Genomic DNA, 14,959 nt, shown 5'->3' with positions numbered 1-14,959 from the left:
GAACAACAATGACCAGGTAGACTAAAGCACGGGCGCCAACATGCTCGGAAATGTGGAGTTTTCTAATTTTTTGGGTTTCTAATCGGAGGTCGATAGATGTTTTCAGAATAAAATCAGAGATTAGAGAGCCGAAGAAGAGAGAATCACAGAAGCATGAAGTTTGGATTGAGTTTTTAAGGTTCAATGGCGGTAGCGGTGGTGATGGTTTAGGGTTTACAGAGAGAAGAAATGAGTGAATGAAGGTAGATACTGAGGAGAGAGGGTAGAAGCAGGGTTCTTCAAAATTTTAGAATTTCAGACAATTTTGTTTTCCCCCTTTAAAAATGCGTGTTTAAGCAAAAAAAAATATATATAAAGCGACATTCGAAGAAGACGGGCATTTAAGATAAGCGCCCTCCGTGTTTGTATTTTTTCTTTTCTGACACTAATTTCAGGGCACGCACAAGTGCGTGTCCTCTATCCTTCAAATTTTAGAAGAGATGACATTATTTTTAGGGCGCACGCTTTTTCGTATCGTAAATCGCTGCGTGTCATTGTCTGCGCATCGTAAAAGGTTGTTTTTCTAGTAGTGTAAGATTTTAGCAATATATAATCAATATTTTAGCAAGAAAAAAAGAGGTTGGAAGAGGTAGCAAGAGGCAAAACAAGTGTTGCGCCAAGAAGAACACACACAAAGGTTTTTTAATCTGAAGACTTCTGACAAACAAACAACTGCGAGATGAAAAGTGTTGCGCGTGTGCTGCCCCCACACAGTAATAAGAGGTCTGAAGAGGTTTTTTCCAAAAAACAAATAGCACCTAAATATCTCACAACTGGCCTAGTAACCTTGCACAACTCGTCCATGAAACTTCCACCAACCCTGTAACACTCGTGTATGCTAGCCATACATAACAGTAGACCGTATCGACATTCGAATATCCGATCCTACCCTAAGCCCTTCGTTAAACAAGAACAAGAAATAAGACAAACCAAACACTCTTAGGCTATAAGATCTTAGTTATATACAACCGTGATGCATACACTAAGCAACTACAATAATGATGTCAATTTCATATAAGGAAAAACCCTAGGCTATCAAACGTCATATAATTAGACAATTCTATCATGACATTCCTGAAGATCCCTAGTCTATCACTAGCATGCTGTTCTAACGTATCACAATATCAAATAGCAGTATGGTATTTTGGGGTCCACTTATTGGCTCCGATTGATCGTACACTTCGCATCCTCCTTTAGTATTTTGAAAACCATTTGAAAATCATTTCAAAATCTTTTCCTTAGTTTGAGACTGGATTGACACGAGTCTTCCTCCAATTTACTCAAACCAAGGCTTTGATATCAACTTGTAACGTCCATAAAATTCATAAACATTTAAAACTTTTTCAAACCTCCAAAAGCCATTAGTTATTACAAAATGTTTTCAATATAGTTTGATATAAGAGAATCCAAGAAATCAAATCATAACATGTGAGGAGGTGCACGATCAAGCCTTCACCTTCCCGCAATCATCCGAAGTACCTGAAATAAAAACCAAAACTGTAACTCGAAGTTTAGTGAGTTCCTCCAAAATACCAACGCCATACCAACTAGAACAATATCATAACAAACAGCATGCATATAGAGTCTTCAGTATGACTGGACCGCCCTCACCGGGCCTTCAGTCTGTTTGGCCCACTCTCAGAACCTTTAACATTTCTAGTCCGCCCAACCGGGCCTTCGGCCTTTCTGGACCATTCTTCGGGCCTTCGACCTGACTGGTACGCCCCACTGGGCCTTCAGTTTATCCAGGCTGCCCTGGGTCTGTTAGCCTAGAGCACAAAGCAGGACCGCCTCAACTTACCCGCAATACACAATCAATACATACACATCAAACGCTAGCTAGCACGTACAGACAGTCACACAGATCTAACATATCACTAATCATAGCATCCTCCTATATACCAGGATACAGATCTATAGATCACTACGCATAGCACCATCATATATACCAGTATATAGATCTAACATATCACTAAGCATATCATTATGTGATAACCTGGATAACAATCCAAAAAGGGCCGGCATTGGTGCCTTCGACCCTGTTAGTACAATGAGGAAAATTCACCTCACAAGTAGTGCTGAACCGATAAAATCGAATCCCAACTTACAGCTCAAACTCAATTGCCTATTACCACCATATGACTAATTCAATTGAAATCCCAAATTACCAAAATACCATCAGAAGTCTAACTTGGTCAATCATGGTCAAATTCAAATTCAACAGTCAAGGTCAACAGTCCATGTTGACCCAACTCGTCGAGTGCATCTACTGACTCGTCGGGTTCCTTAAATATCTCAGAAGATCGTAAAAATCTCGATACAAATCTCCGAGTTACCAGAGCAACTCGTCGAGTTCTTTAGTGTTCAGAAAACTAGGAAAACTCAACAAACTCGTCGAGTTATCTCATCAACTCGCTGAGTTCACTCAGTATCCAGAAAGCGGGAAACCCTATCTAACTCGTCGAGTTGGCTAAGCAACTCGTCAAGTTTTCCTGTCTTAACGTAGTCAGCCCTTTCCAATCGAAACCTCGGCCCCAAACTACAGATCTAGCCCCTTAGGACTTAGATACCACCTAAAGTTTCTAACATTACATGCATGCAAGGCATCAAAGGGATTAAAATACTCATATGAAGCTTATTATGGGTTTTAGAGCATAAAGGAGGGCCAAGACTTAATAAAGTTGGCAACTTTAAGTCCAAGGAGGCCTTAAGATGCTCATATCTGAAGTCCTAGCTTCAAAGCATGCTCAAGACCAAAAATAAGCTCTAAATGACCATAAACTCTCTAATGGAGAGATCTAACAAAGGAGTGATCAAGATGCTGACTTTTTACCTCCAAATGGTTGCAAAAACAGTGAATCTCCCGGATCTAAGGCCTTCTATGCAATCCAACCTCTTCAAGCTTCTAGTTTCCTCCAATAGAACACAAGATTTACTCTTTAAGGCTCACATACACTCAAGAAAGTAATAAAGCACAGCTAGGGTTTCTCTCTGGACAATAAGGTGGTAAGGGAGGCCGGTGAGGGGACTTAAGGTCCTTTAAATATGGTGCAAACCCTAAAAATTAGGGTTTTCATGCACAATCTCAACTCGTCGAGTTGTGATCCTCCAACTCGTCGAGTAGGTTCCATAATCCACGCGGCCTTATTAGTTTCTACACGATGATTTGGGGCTTCCAATTTGTCGAGTAGGTCTTATGTGATGTACAAAAATCCTTAAAATTTCATATTTGGGAGCCAGGATGTTACAGTCCATGTGTTTTTACTTTGCATAATTACAAAAATCTCCATGTGTCTTTACGTTTTGCATGATATAATCCTTTTCACTTTTAATGGTTACAGAAAGTTAGCATTAGAAACAAGAAGAACAAATCATTTAATTACGTTCCACCTACGGTTGGCACAGTTTCAATTGCAAGGATTTTTCACATGGTAAACAACTTCTTTAAAACATAAATCTTTTGAAAATAGAAAAAGAAAGAAGGAGAAGAAGTATCATTGATTGAACGTAACAAGATTGGATATTTTTCGAAAAAGAAAAATCAAATGATCAATGAGAAGGCCGGAGATATTTGGGTATTTTTAATATTTTGACATACTTATGAATAATTTCTGTTTTACTTTTAATATAAATTGTTTTGTTATGCACAATGAATTGCTAAATGAGGAAGCTTCTTCTTCTTGTTCGCCGACTGAAATTTGTATGAAAAAACTAGATCGTATATCGGGATATATGAAAGGCGTTATGTTTCGACAAAATAAGTTTAGGCACATAAAAGTTACAAATGGGTGAATTGGAAAAGGAAAACTCAAATGCCTTAGAGGAGGAAACTCGTGTAATTAAAGAAGGGCAACTACAATTTCAAGATGAGCAAATCAAATATCAAGGGGAGCAAAATAAGAAAATGAAATTTAGGATGAGTGAGCTTTCACGTTTATCTCAATTACATTGATCAATTGAATTTATTTTTAATTCACATTGATCTTTATATGTTTGTTTTTGGAAATATTGGATAAAATGTATGGATTTTCTTTTGTAAATATGAAATTTAATTTTCATATTATCAAATGTGAAGATTTATTTGATTATTGATGTGTGTAAAACCCACTAGTTTTAAACCTACTTTTAATTATCAAATAACACACAAAAGGCAGTGAACCTATCAATTGTGGTATAGCTAAATAAGCAGGGTATCGAACACAGGGAACGGCAAATTAAACTAAAAACTAATTTAATCTAAGTTAATTAAAAAGCAGGGGTTGTTCTCTAGTTTTACAAGACTAGAAACTTACTAATTATTACTAATTTAAGCTAGAAAATAAAGGCTTTGACTAGATTCAATAACGGAGAAGTACTTCTATTTAGTTCAACTTAATTGATCCTATGGTTGATTTCAAGGTAAAAGTGCAATGGATTAATTCTTTTGCTAGTTACCGATTCAATTGATTAGTTCCGTATTCACTTCATTAATCCTTAGCAAATAAATCAATTTAAACAATGGCCAGTTGTCTATTTCAATTAAATTTACTAGATATAATATTCGGGTTAAATTAGACTTGCAATAGCTAATTAATTTCTCTTTTAATTAACTTCTTGTTTAATGGTCATCTCACAAGCTTGCACATAAATTTACTTGATTTTCTTATTAATCCTAGTTTCATGTTCACTACACTAGACATATGACAAAAAGTGTTCACTAAGCATATGAGATTGATAACTAATAGATGTTCATGCTAATTAATTATCTCCCTATTAACAGAAAATCAATTATCATTCACACACAAGGTTCTTTAGCAAGCTAAAATAACTAAATTAACCAACATAGAATTAATCCTACCAAGAATCAAACCATACTACCAATTTCGTATCCCCAAATAGAAGTTTAAAGAATTTAGTTCATAACTAAGGTAAATAACAGCAAACAAATAAGTTCAAGTTGTTTAATCATGTTGGCAAAACAAAAGAAATAAGTAGAATGATGGAATTATGCCTTAATTACTCCCGAAATTGGATTCTAGCTTCCTTGGTCGACTTCTAGGGTTCTTCTGGCTTCTTATTCACAGCTACGCACTTCTGAAACTTCCCAGAACTCTTTCTTCTCGATCTGTGGAATTATCTTTAAATAAGCGGTCCGACTCGTCGAGTCAAGTGGTGACTCGTTGAGTCCCTCTCACATTCCCAGTATTGCGATAACTATCTGGGATCCCGAGTCATTATCCTTCTGATTCCTCGACCGGACTCGTCGAGTAGCTATCTGACTCGACGAGTAGAAGCTTTTTTTAGTGTTTTTCCTTCTTCATTCCACTCTCAATCTTCTAACTGTTTCTCCCGCTTCCTTTTGCTTCCGAGCTTCATCTTTGGACTGAAAAACATAATTTAACACTTTTAAGTACCTTTTGTCCATAATATGCGATAATTTAGCTAATATATGAATAAAAAACTATACTAAATACACACTAAATATGCACATATCAATTATTATTGTTGTATTGTAAAAATTTATGACATTGTTTTTTTTTCTTTTGTCTAATTGGATACTCTTATATTGCATATTCAAAGTGATATTTAATATTTCAAGAATTTCTTAATTGTTGACCCATTTTTTTGTCTAATCGGATAAATCAATGACGACATGTTATAGTCACTAATTAGAGAAACCAGTTACCACTTTCTATGGTCAATAATCGGATAAAACTAATCCGATAAAACAGTGACTACTTTTATTGGTCACTAAGTCGATAAAATAGTGACGACTTTCTTTGATTAGTGACGAAGTGGGTCGTCATAGATATAGTGACGAGTATATTTTAGTCACTGTTTAGTGACCATATTTATATTTAGTCACTAAATCAGTTTATGTGATGGACCTATAGTGACGAAAAGTGACGACCGGAATTTTGGTCACTAAATCATTTAGTAACGACTCATTTTATAGTTAGTGACCATTTCGTTTTGGTCACTAATTGACATTTTTTGTAGTGTAGGTTGCACCATTCGTATCATTTTGTTAGTCATATCATATGCTATATCAACTCCACACCCCTGCATATTTGTTGGGAAATACCTACCACATATACACCAAATTTGAGAGGGAAAAAAATAAAAAGAAAAAATTAAAAAAAAATCTAAGTTATGGTGACGATTAATTTTAGGGACTATATTCCATGTAAAACCGTTACCATACGGTAGCGAATTTTGTAGTTGTATCAATCTTATTTTCAATAATAGTAATCTTATCATACTTATAGCCACAATTTATTTATTTTATAATGATTATTGTGTATATTTTGATCACCAATTAAAAGTTAGATCGTGACTACAAAATACTTGTCCAAGAATCATGTTCAACAGGACGTCTGTAACAAAGGGATAATTGATAAACTTACCTTAATACATCAATTGAAGCTTGGAGCTTTTGGGAATTGGATGTTGACGAATGGCATTCTTCGTCATTTGTTATTTGGAGTAGTGAAATGTTGCTAGACATTCACCATTGTCTATATCAATCTATGATGAGTCTTGTGCAAGTGGGAGATTGAAAGATCTAGTATGCCCAAGAGTCATTATAGAATGATATAGTTAAAAATTATATGATTCTATACGGTCACACCATATAGCATGTTACCATCAATTGGTTATTTATTAGTATAATTTGATTATTAATAAATATATCAACACTTGTATTTAATTGGAAAATTATTATTTCATGGAAATAATATTTTTACTAATTAGGAATTTATTATTTATGGAAATAATATTTATTGGAGAAATAATGACTTATGAAATATATCTCATAAAGGATTATTATTTATAAGCTATATTTATATATCTTAATAAACTAGTTCAATTTATATAAAAGGTAGTTTTATATAAAATACGATATTTATATATGACTAGTTATATAATTGTATATGGTGGGAATTCTTTATAAAAATGATTGAATTTTTATAAAGATAACATATATGTATATATATAAACTAGCCAAGAGACAACTTTTGTCTTCTTTTGTGCCTTGCCTTTTTTTTTGAAAAATGAGAGGAGACCAAGCATGGTCTTCTTTTGAATTGTTGAATCAATTCTACCATGCTTGTAAGAAGCATGTCTCATGCTTCTGCTTTATGGTCTCTTCTTGCCTTTTTGGCCATTATATAAAGGAGGGCGTGGAATGTTAGATTAAAAGTTCTTGCAAGCCTTATTCTTCTTCTTCTTTGGAGCCTAAAATCGAGAGCACCTTTGCTTTGTATAGGGCTGCCCAATTTCGAGATTTATAATCCCTTCTTCTCCTCGTCCATTCTCTTGCATTTTGGTGCTATACAAAGTCCCTTTGTTGCTTCACCTTTGAACATATATTTGGAATATATTTCAAATACTTATGGACAACAAATTACAAGTGTATACTAGCATATTTTGATGGTTCTACTATTGCTTGGTGGATACTTTTAGAGAACTCTTGTTTTAGAGTTTCATGCCACACTTCATCTACTTCCAACCTCCTATGAGGATCAAAGTCTTTAAAGTTTGTTATGTTTTCCTTTCTATGGTTGTTTTAATCTTTCTAACTCTTGGAAAATGATTCTTGGTGGGTAAAATAGTTTTAGTTTTATTCAACATTTTTAAAGCTTCCATTGTTATTTTTACCGATTGTGAAACCGGATTTTAAAATAAAAATCCAACAGCAAATTCCTAAAGATCCCTAGCCCATCACTAGAATGTTGTTCTGACATATAACAAAATCAAATAAAAATGTGGTAATTTAGTGTAAGCTTACTGGCTCCGGCTGATCGTACACATTGCATCCTCCTTGATTATTTTGAAAACACTTTGAAAATCATTTTTAAAATCTTTTTCCTTAGTTTGAGACTGGATTCACACGAGTGTTCCTCCAATTCACTCAAACCAAGGCTCTGATACCAACTTGTAGCATCCTTAAAAATTATGAAAAATTGAAACTTTTAAAACCAAACAAAAATCATAAATTGTTTACAATATAGTTTTCAAAATATGTTCTATATCAGAGTTTCCCAAAATCATAAGTCAAACCACAAGGATGTGTACGATCATGCCTTCGACTTCCCGCGGTCATCTGAAGTACCTGAAACATAACCCAAAATTGTACGCCCAAAAACTTAGTGTATTCCCCTAAAGTACCAACACATAAATATAGAACTCATATACAATAACATCATATATTGGGTCCACAGCTAAAAGACTGGATTACCCATAAGCCCACAACATAAGCCTGACTTTCCCTCAGGTCCCACAACTTATGTCTTGTTTGCTCCCTAACCAGATCAGTCCTCGGACTGAGCACTACCAAGCCCTCAATACGAGTTTGACATGCCCTACCTGGCCCTCAGCTAGTATCTAGAATGCTCATGAGCCCTCAGTATGAGTCTGGAATGCCCTACTTGACCCTCAGCTCATATCTGGATTGCTCCAGGGTTTGTTGGATACCGCACGGAGCAATAAAACCTCAACCAACCCCCACAATATGTCGACATATAACAGATACTAACATATACAGATCATCATACAGACAGTATCACAGGTAGTCCTAACGATCTATCGGACTAGCATATCAAAAATAGCATGCATATCTATTACATACTCAGCATATCAACGAATATCAGGTTATCAAACCAATGGGTCATCCATGGTGCCTTCAACCCATAAGTTCAGTGAGGAAAACTCACCTCGCAAACTGAACACAAGCTGATAAGGTCCTAAATCAGAATCTCAGCTCCTACTACCTCTTAGTCCAACCAAATAACTAAACCAATTAGAATTTCCAAATTACCCTCAAGGTCAAACTTGGTCAAAGTCAACTAGTCAAACCCATTAAGTCAACCGAGTCAACCCAGCCAAGTCAACCCATCCGAGCTGACCTAGTGCGAGTACGCATGGTGTACTTAGGAGTTATATTGGGCGTACTACAACCCTCGCAGTTGACCACAATTAGGGTGGTTGACCTCACACGCGGGGCGTACTACGAGAGTCCGAGTACACGGGGCGTACCCTCGCAAAGTCTAAAACCTCATTAAGAGCTTAATGGCTAAAGCTATTACATTCCAAGTTTAGATCCATGACCAAAACACACTCTAGAGTCATAAAGCTTCCAACTTTATTACTTTACATGCCTAATAAGAGCTTAACTAAAGATGCATGGAGCAATTCTAACTAATGGGACTTCATTTTTAGGGCTAAGGACCCCTCCTAGGGTCTGAAAGGACAACTCAAAACGTCTATAAAATGCCATGCTCAAGATGAGACTCCTGGGACCAAAACGGGACACAAAAACACCCATAAACAAGATCTAGCAAACTAGCCATCAAGGTATGAACTTTATACCTTGAAATGATAGAGAATGGTGCAAAACTTCCAGATCCAAGATGCTTCTTCCCTCCAATATGAGCTTAGTTCCTTGCTTCTTCTTCTAAGCACAAAAACACACACTTTAATCCTTGAAATGGTTGTACAAGGTGGTTCTAGGGTTATAATTAGGAAAGAGAGGGTGCATATTGTCAAGGTGAAGCGAAATAAGGCCATAAGGATGTTAAAATATCAGCCAAACCCTAAAAATTAGGGTTTCCTCATTTAGCAAGTATGCCCCGCGTACTCCCAGCGTACTAGGGCATGCCCTAGTATGCTCAGTGTACAGACTAGTATGCATGGTGTACTCCTCCCTACCAAAATTACGAAAATACCACTAGGGCTCCAATGCACATTTCTTGGACTTAGGGACCAAAACGCAATATAATAAAATTAAAGGGTTGAAATTTGAAGTACCTTAACATCGGGATGTTACATTGAGTTTTTTTAATCGATGATGATGTTTATTAATAGATGACAAAAAATTTAGATATTTGGTAAAATTAGTTTTTTTTTGGATAAAAATAAACTTAAACATTGAAAAAACAACAAAAAGAAGTGAATTTTTTTCGAAAAAAAAAGTTTATTTTGTATATATCAACATGGATCTCTTTGGAAAGAGAATGAAAAATCGTGAACAACGGTTTGTTTTTTTCGATATAAAATGTGCCTTAACAAAAATTTAAACGAAAAAAGAGATTAGTTTTTTAGGTAAAGAGTTGGGTTTTATGGTATAATTTGGTGTATGTACGTTCAATATAGCGGTATACATCCATTCCCTTGTCCGTTGATCGCTTTAAGTTTCGACGCTCATTCATTGTTAATAATGGTTCTCTATTGAATATATATATATATATATATATATATATATATATATATATATATATATATATATATATATATATATATATATATAGAGAGAGAGAGAGAGAGAGAGGTAGGTTCAATTGAGAAAATAAAAAAGGTTGCGAATGGGGGAATCATTCTCAGCCAATCATTTATCTAACATGTTCAAATGAAAAAAAAATACGCGTGTCCATTTTCATTAAGGGTATCTTTGTAAATTAGCAACTTTTTTACATAGAACTTACCTGTTCGTGTTATCAGTTTCCAATTTGATTATATCTTTATCTTGTTTGAATCGGATATGAGGAATTCATTATCAAGATTATTTTCTTTATCTAACTCGTTAGCAATTACACGTTTTCATTCCATTAATCATGAAGTTTCGCATCTGTGTTTCACTTTTCTACTTTGTTTTCAGCTTCCGATTTGATCAAGTATGTATATCGTTTGAATCAGATAGATCGGAGTTATTTGTATAACTTGTTAGCAATTATACGTTTTCATTCCATTAATCGTGAAGTTTCGCATCTGTGTTTCAGTTTTCTACTTCGTTTTCAGTTTCCGATTTGATCAGGTATGTATATCGTTTGAATCGGATAGCAATTATTGCTTTTTATAATTTATTTGGAATTACGCTTATTATATTCCTTTTGGAGTTGTTTCATCGGAGTTCATTATCAAGATTATCAAGTTTCGAATATGTATTAGAGTTATTTCATTGGATTTTTGTTAAGTAGTTTGAGATATTTATTTCATCAGTTATATCGTTGTAGTTTTTACGTTCTGTACTGAGAGAGATTGCTTAATTACATCATATGATCATATATGATTTAAGTTTCTTTTAGATATTTTGTACGTTGAGGTGAGAAATATTCGAAATTACCCAAGTTTTCATCTTTACGACTTTTTTGTGAGATATATTCGATATATTCGATATTAAGATTGTTTTTGTTTATTTATATAGATCATTTGGTGTATTATGTCGAATTCTAGTGTTATTGATGGTGATTTGTATTCTTCTATGAGTGAGAGTGAAGAAGAAGATGTTGAGAACTCATTTTTTGAAGGTATCAGTTATTGAATTATTTTGTTGTTTTTAATTTTGTTGATTATCATTTATTTACATATGAATATGTTAATATGAATAAATTGTTGTCTTATTCATATATGAATAAACGTGTGATAATTGTAATTTCGAATTTATTATTTTTTTCGTTTTATTCATATATGAATAAGTTATGTTTTATTTACATATGAATATGTTAAAATGAATAAATTGTTGTCTTATTCATATATGAATAAACGTCTGTTAATTGTAATTTCGATTTTATTATTTTTTTCGTTTTATTCATATATGAATAAGTTATGTTTTATTTTATATATTTTGAATCCTCATGAATTTTATGTATTCATATATGAATGTTTTTTGTTTTATTTATATGAGTTTTATGTATTCATATATATTATTGTTTTATTCATGCATTATTATTTTAGGTGGTGAATCTTCAAGTTCAGTACATGATGCACAATATTTTGATGATATAATTGGAGAACATGTCTATAAGCCAGATGTACCTGTTCAATTTATTCCATTTAAGGGTTTAATCTTCAAATCATTAAATTTGCCTATCAAAATGTATTCTAAGTATGCTGAAATTGGTGGTTATGATGTTAGACTGAGCACACAGTCAAGGTTTGATAACAAGATTATAAAGAAGAAACATGTTATATGTAATCATGTTGGTAAACACAAAAAGAAATCTTGTGACACATTAGGTACAAGTGGTGTTAGGAGGAAACGAAATTCAAATTCAAGAGCCATTGGTTGTGAAGCAAAGATTATATTTGAATCTGTGTATGGAACTCCAGATTATAAAGTTTTTCAGTTTGATGAACTTCACAACCATCCACTTAAGAAGAGAAGCAATTTAAAAAAGGGACAAATGTCATACTCAGAAAAAGAGTTTATTGTGCATGCTTCCACATCAAAAATAGGTCCAACTATGGCTCATAAGTTGAGGGCAACTCTGAGAGGTGGGTATGAGTTTGTAAAGCCCAAAGTAGTTGACTATAAAAATTTAAGGAGAGATATCAACAGGGTTATTGGTTATAAAAATGCCCAAATGATAGTAAATACAATGAATGACCGTCGAGCTCACTATCCAAATTACTCATTTGAGTTTAATTGTCAAGATGATGTTTTGGACTGTATGTTTTGGGCTGATGAAATGGAGAAGGCATATTATGCTGAATTTGGTGATGTTATCTCGTTTGATGCGACTTTCCGAACAAACAAGTAAGTTATTTTATCTACTTTTGTTTATAGCTTATTCATATATGAATATTTTTATATTCACTTATTAATACATCAAAATTTGACTTTAATGAACATTTTTATTGTGTGTTAGGTATCGAATGGTTTTTGTTCCGTTTACTGCTATTAACCATCATAAAAAATCGGTTACTGTTGGATCTGGGTTGCTAAGCAATGAAAGCATTGAGTCTTACTCTTGGTTGCTTAAAGCATTTCTTAAAACTCATGGGAAAGAACCAACACTTGTTTTAATTGATCAAGATGATGCAATAAAACAAGCTGTTGAGAATGTGTTTCGTAATTCAAAGCACCAATTATGTATGTGGCATATAATGGAAAAGTTGAAAAAAAAGGTATTATTTTAATATATTTCAAATATATTACTTATTAGTATATTCATTTATGAATATTGATTGTTATTTTACTTATTATTATTTATTCATTTATGAATATTTTTGTTTTAATACAGATATCATATGATTATTTACAAACACAGACTTTAGAAAAAGGTTTTTGAAGCTTGTTTGGGACATTAATATGAAACCTAATGTTTTTGAGGTGAAGTGGGGTTTGCTTATGAAGGAATTCAATCTTGAAGACACAAGATGGTTTAAAGACATGTTTACAATACGTGATTCATGGATACCTGGATATTTTAGTGATATTCCAATGTGTGGTTTGATGAAGACTACATCGAGGTCAAAGAGTATGAATTCATTCTTTAATACATATTCAGAAAGTGGGAACTTACTTTTGAATTTCATGATGAATTACGACACTGCCATTCAAAAGCAAAGGAGTACTCAACGAGAGCTTGATAAGGCATCAAAGAAAGCATCATATAAAATGCAAACACCTCGAGAAATAGAACTGCAAGCATCAAAGGTTTATACAAGTACATTATTTTTTGAGGTGCAAAAAGAAATATATAAAGCATGTTATTTTGTACATACTCATATGTTGGTATTGAAGATGGTTGGGAAGTTTACATTGTGCAGCACAACAACAGTAAAAGTGATTTTAAAAATGAATTTAAGGTAATTTTACTTGTTTTTTTTATGAAAAATGTAATAATATTCATATATGAATATGAAAATATTCATATATGAATATCAATATTCATATATGAATATATGAATATTATATGAATATATGAATATATATGAGTGTTGATATGAGTATTCTTATATGAATGTAAATGTGTAAATTTTGTTTTTGTATCAGGTTGAAATAAAAGCTGAAGAGAAAGAAATAAATTGCAGTTGTGAACATTTTAAGTGTATGGGTGTTTTATGCAGACATGCTTTTACAATAATGATGAGATGTGGTGTTAAAGAAATTCCTGAAAGGTACATTTTGAAGAGATGGAGAAAGGATGTGATATCAAGAAATTATCATTTTAGTTCTGTTCAATCCGATTCAGGTGATTGTGAGAATGTAAAGCTAGTCAATGATTCATATTATAGTTTTGAATCATGTTTGGATATTGTAAGAGATGACAAAAAGAGATTGGCTTTGTTTGCCGAGAAACAACAAATGTTGTTGAAGGAATTTGAGAGTGATTATATTTCTCCTGGATTGAAAAGCAAGACAGATGGTGAAGTCGTATGCAAGCTTTTGGGTGTTACTATTCCTATTCCAGAAGAGATTAATATTCATGTTCCTGAAGTTCAAAGCAATAAAGGTTCTGGAATCAAGAAAAGAATTCCAAGTGCAGGTGAAGTAGCATATGAAAATTCTAAAAAAGAACATAGAATGTGTTCAGGATGTGGAAAACGAGTTCCACACAATTTACGTACTTGTCCAGAAAGAGTTGGAGCTGCTAAATCAGCAAAAGACAGTTAGGGATTTTTTTGTTTTTTTTATTCATTTATGAATAAATGCAGATAAAAACAATAAACAATAATACTCATGTATGAATAATACACATTTATATTGATATGGTAAATTGATATGTTGATATTTGTTTTTTTAAATTACTATAAAATAAGTTATATTGATATTGTAAATTATTTATAAATGAATACAAATATATGAAATTTGTTATGCTAATAAATAAGTAATATTCATATCTGAACTTTTTTATGTTAATATCTGAACTTTGTTATACTAACATATTACTTTGAACATATTCATAAATGAATATATCATATTCGTATTCATTTATGAATAAATCAAAATAAAGTTTGAAAATATTTGAATATAAAAAAATGACATAAATAAGCAAACTTGTTTCTACTAATAAGTCAGTTATATTCATATATGAAATTTGTTATACTCATATATGAACTTTGTTATACTGATATATTACTCCTAATTTAATCATAAATGAAGATATCATATTTGTATTCGTTTATGAATAAACATAAATAAACTTTGAAAATATTTAAA

At 32.9% G+C, this 14,959-nt stretch overlaps 1 protein-coding gene across 1 annotated transcript; it reads left to right on the top strand.

Moving 5' to 3' along the window:
• The first annotated feature begins 10,628 nt into the window (after window positions 1-10,628).
• LOC111902451 (protein FAR1-RELATED SEQUENCE 5-like) lies at window positions 10,629-14,413 on the top strand. The gene is made up of 7 exons (XM_052769925.1): window positions 10,629-10,688; window positions 10,775-10,828; window positions 11,219-11,321; window positions 11,749-12,550; window positions 12,663-12,865; window positions 13,065-13,453; window positions 13,793-14,413. The coding sequence occupies exons 1-7, from the start codon at window positions 10,629-10,631 to the stop codon at window positions 14,411-14,413; spliced, it is 2,232 nt and encodes a 743-aa protein (XP_052625885.1).
• The last annotated feature ends 546 nt before the right edge of the window (window positions 14,414-14,959 follow it).

This window comes from Lactuca sativa, chromosome 3, assembly GCF_002870075.4.
Source record: "Lactuca sativa cultivar Salinas chromosome 3, Lsat_Salinas_v11, whole genome shotgun sequence".
NCBI classification, from domain to species: domain Eukaryota; kingdom Viridiplantae; phylum Streptophyta; class Magnoliopsida; order Asterales; family Asteraceae; genus Lactuca; species Lactuca sativa.
This window is presented reverse-complemented; position numbering and strand designations above follow the sequence as displayed.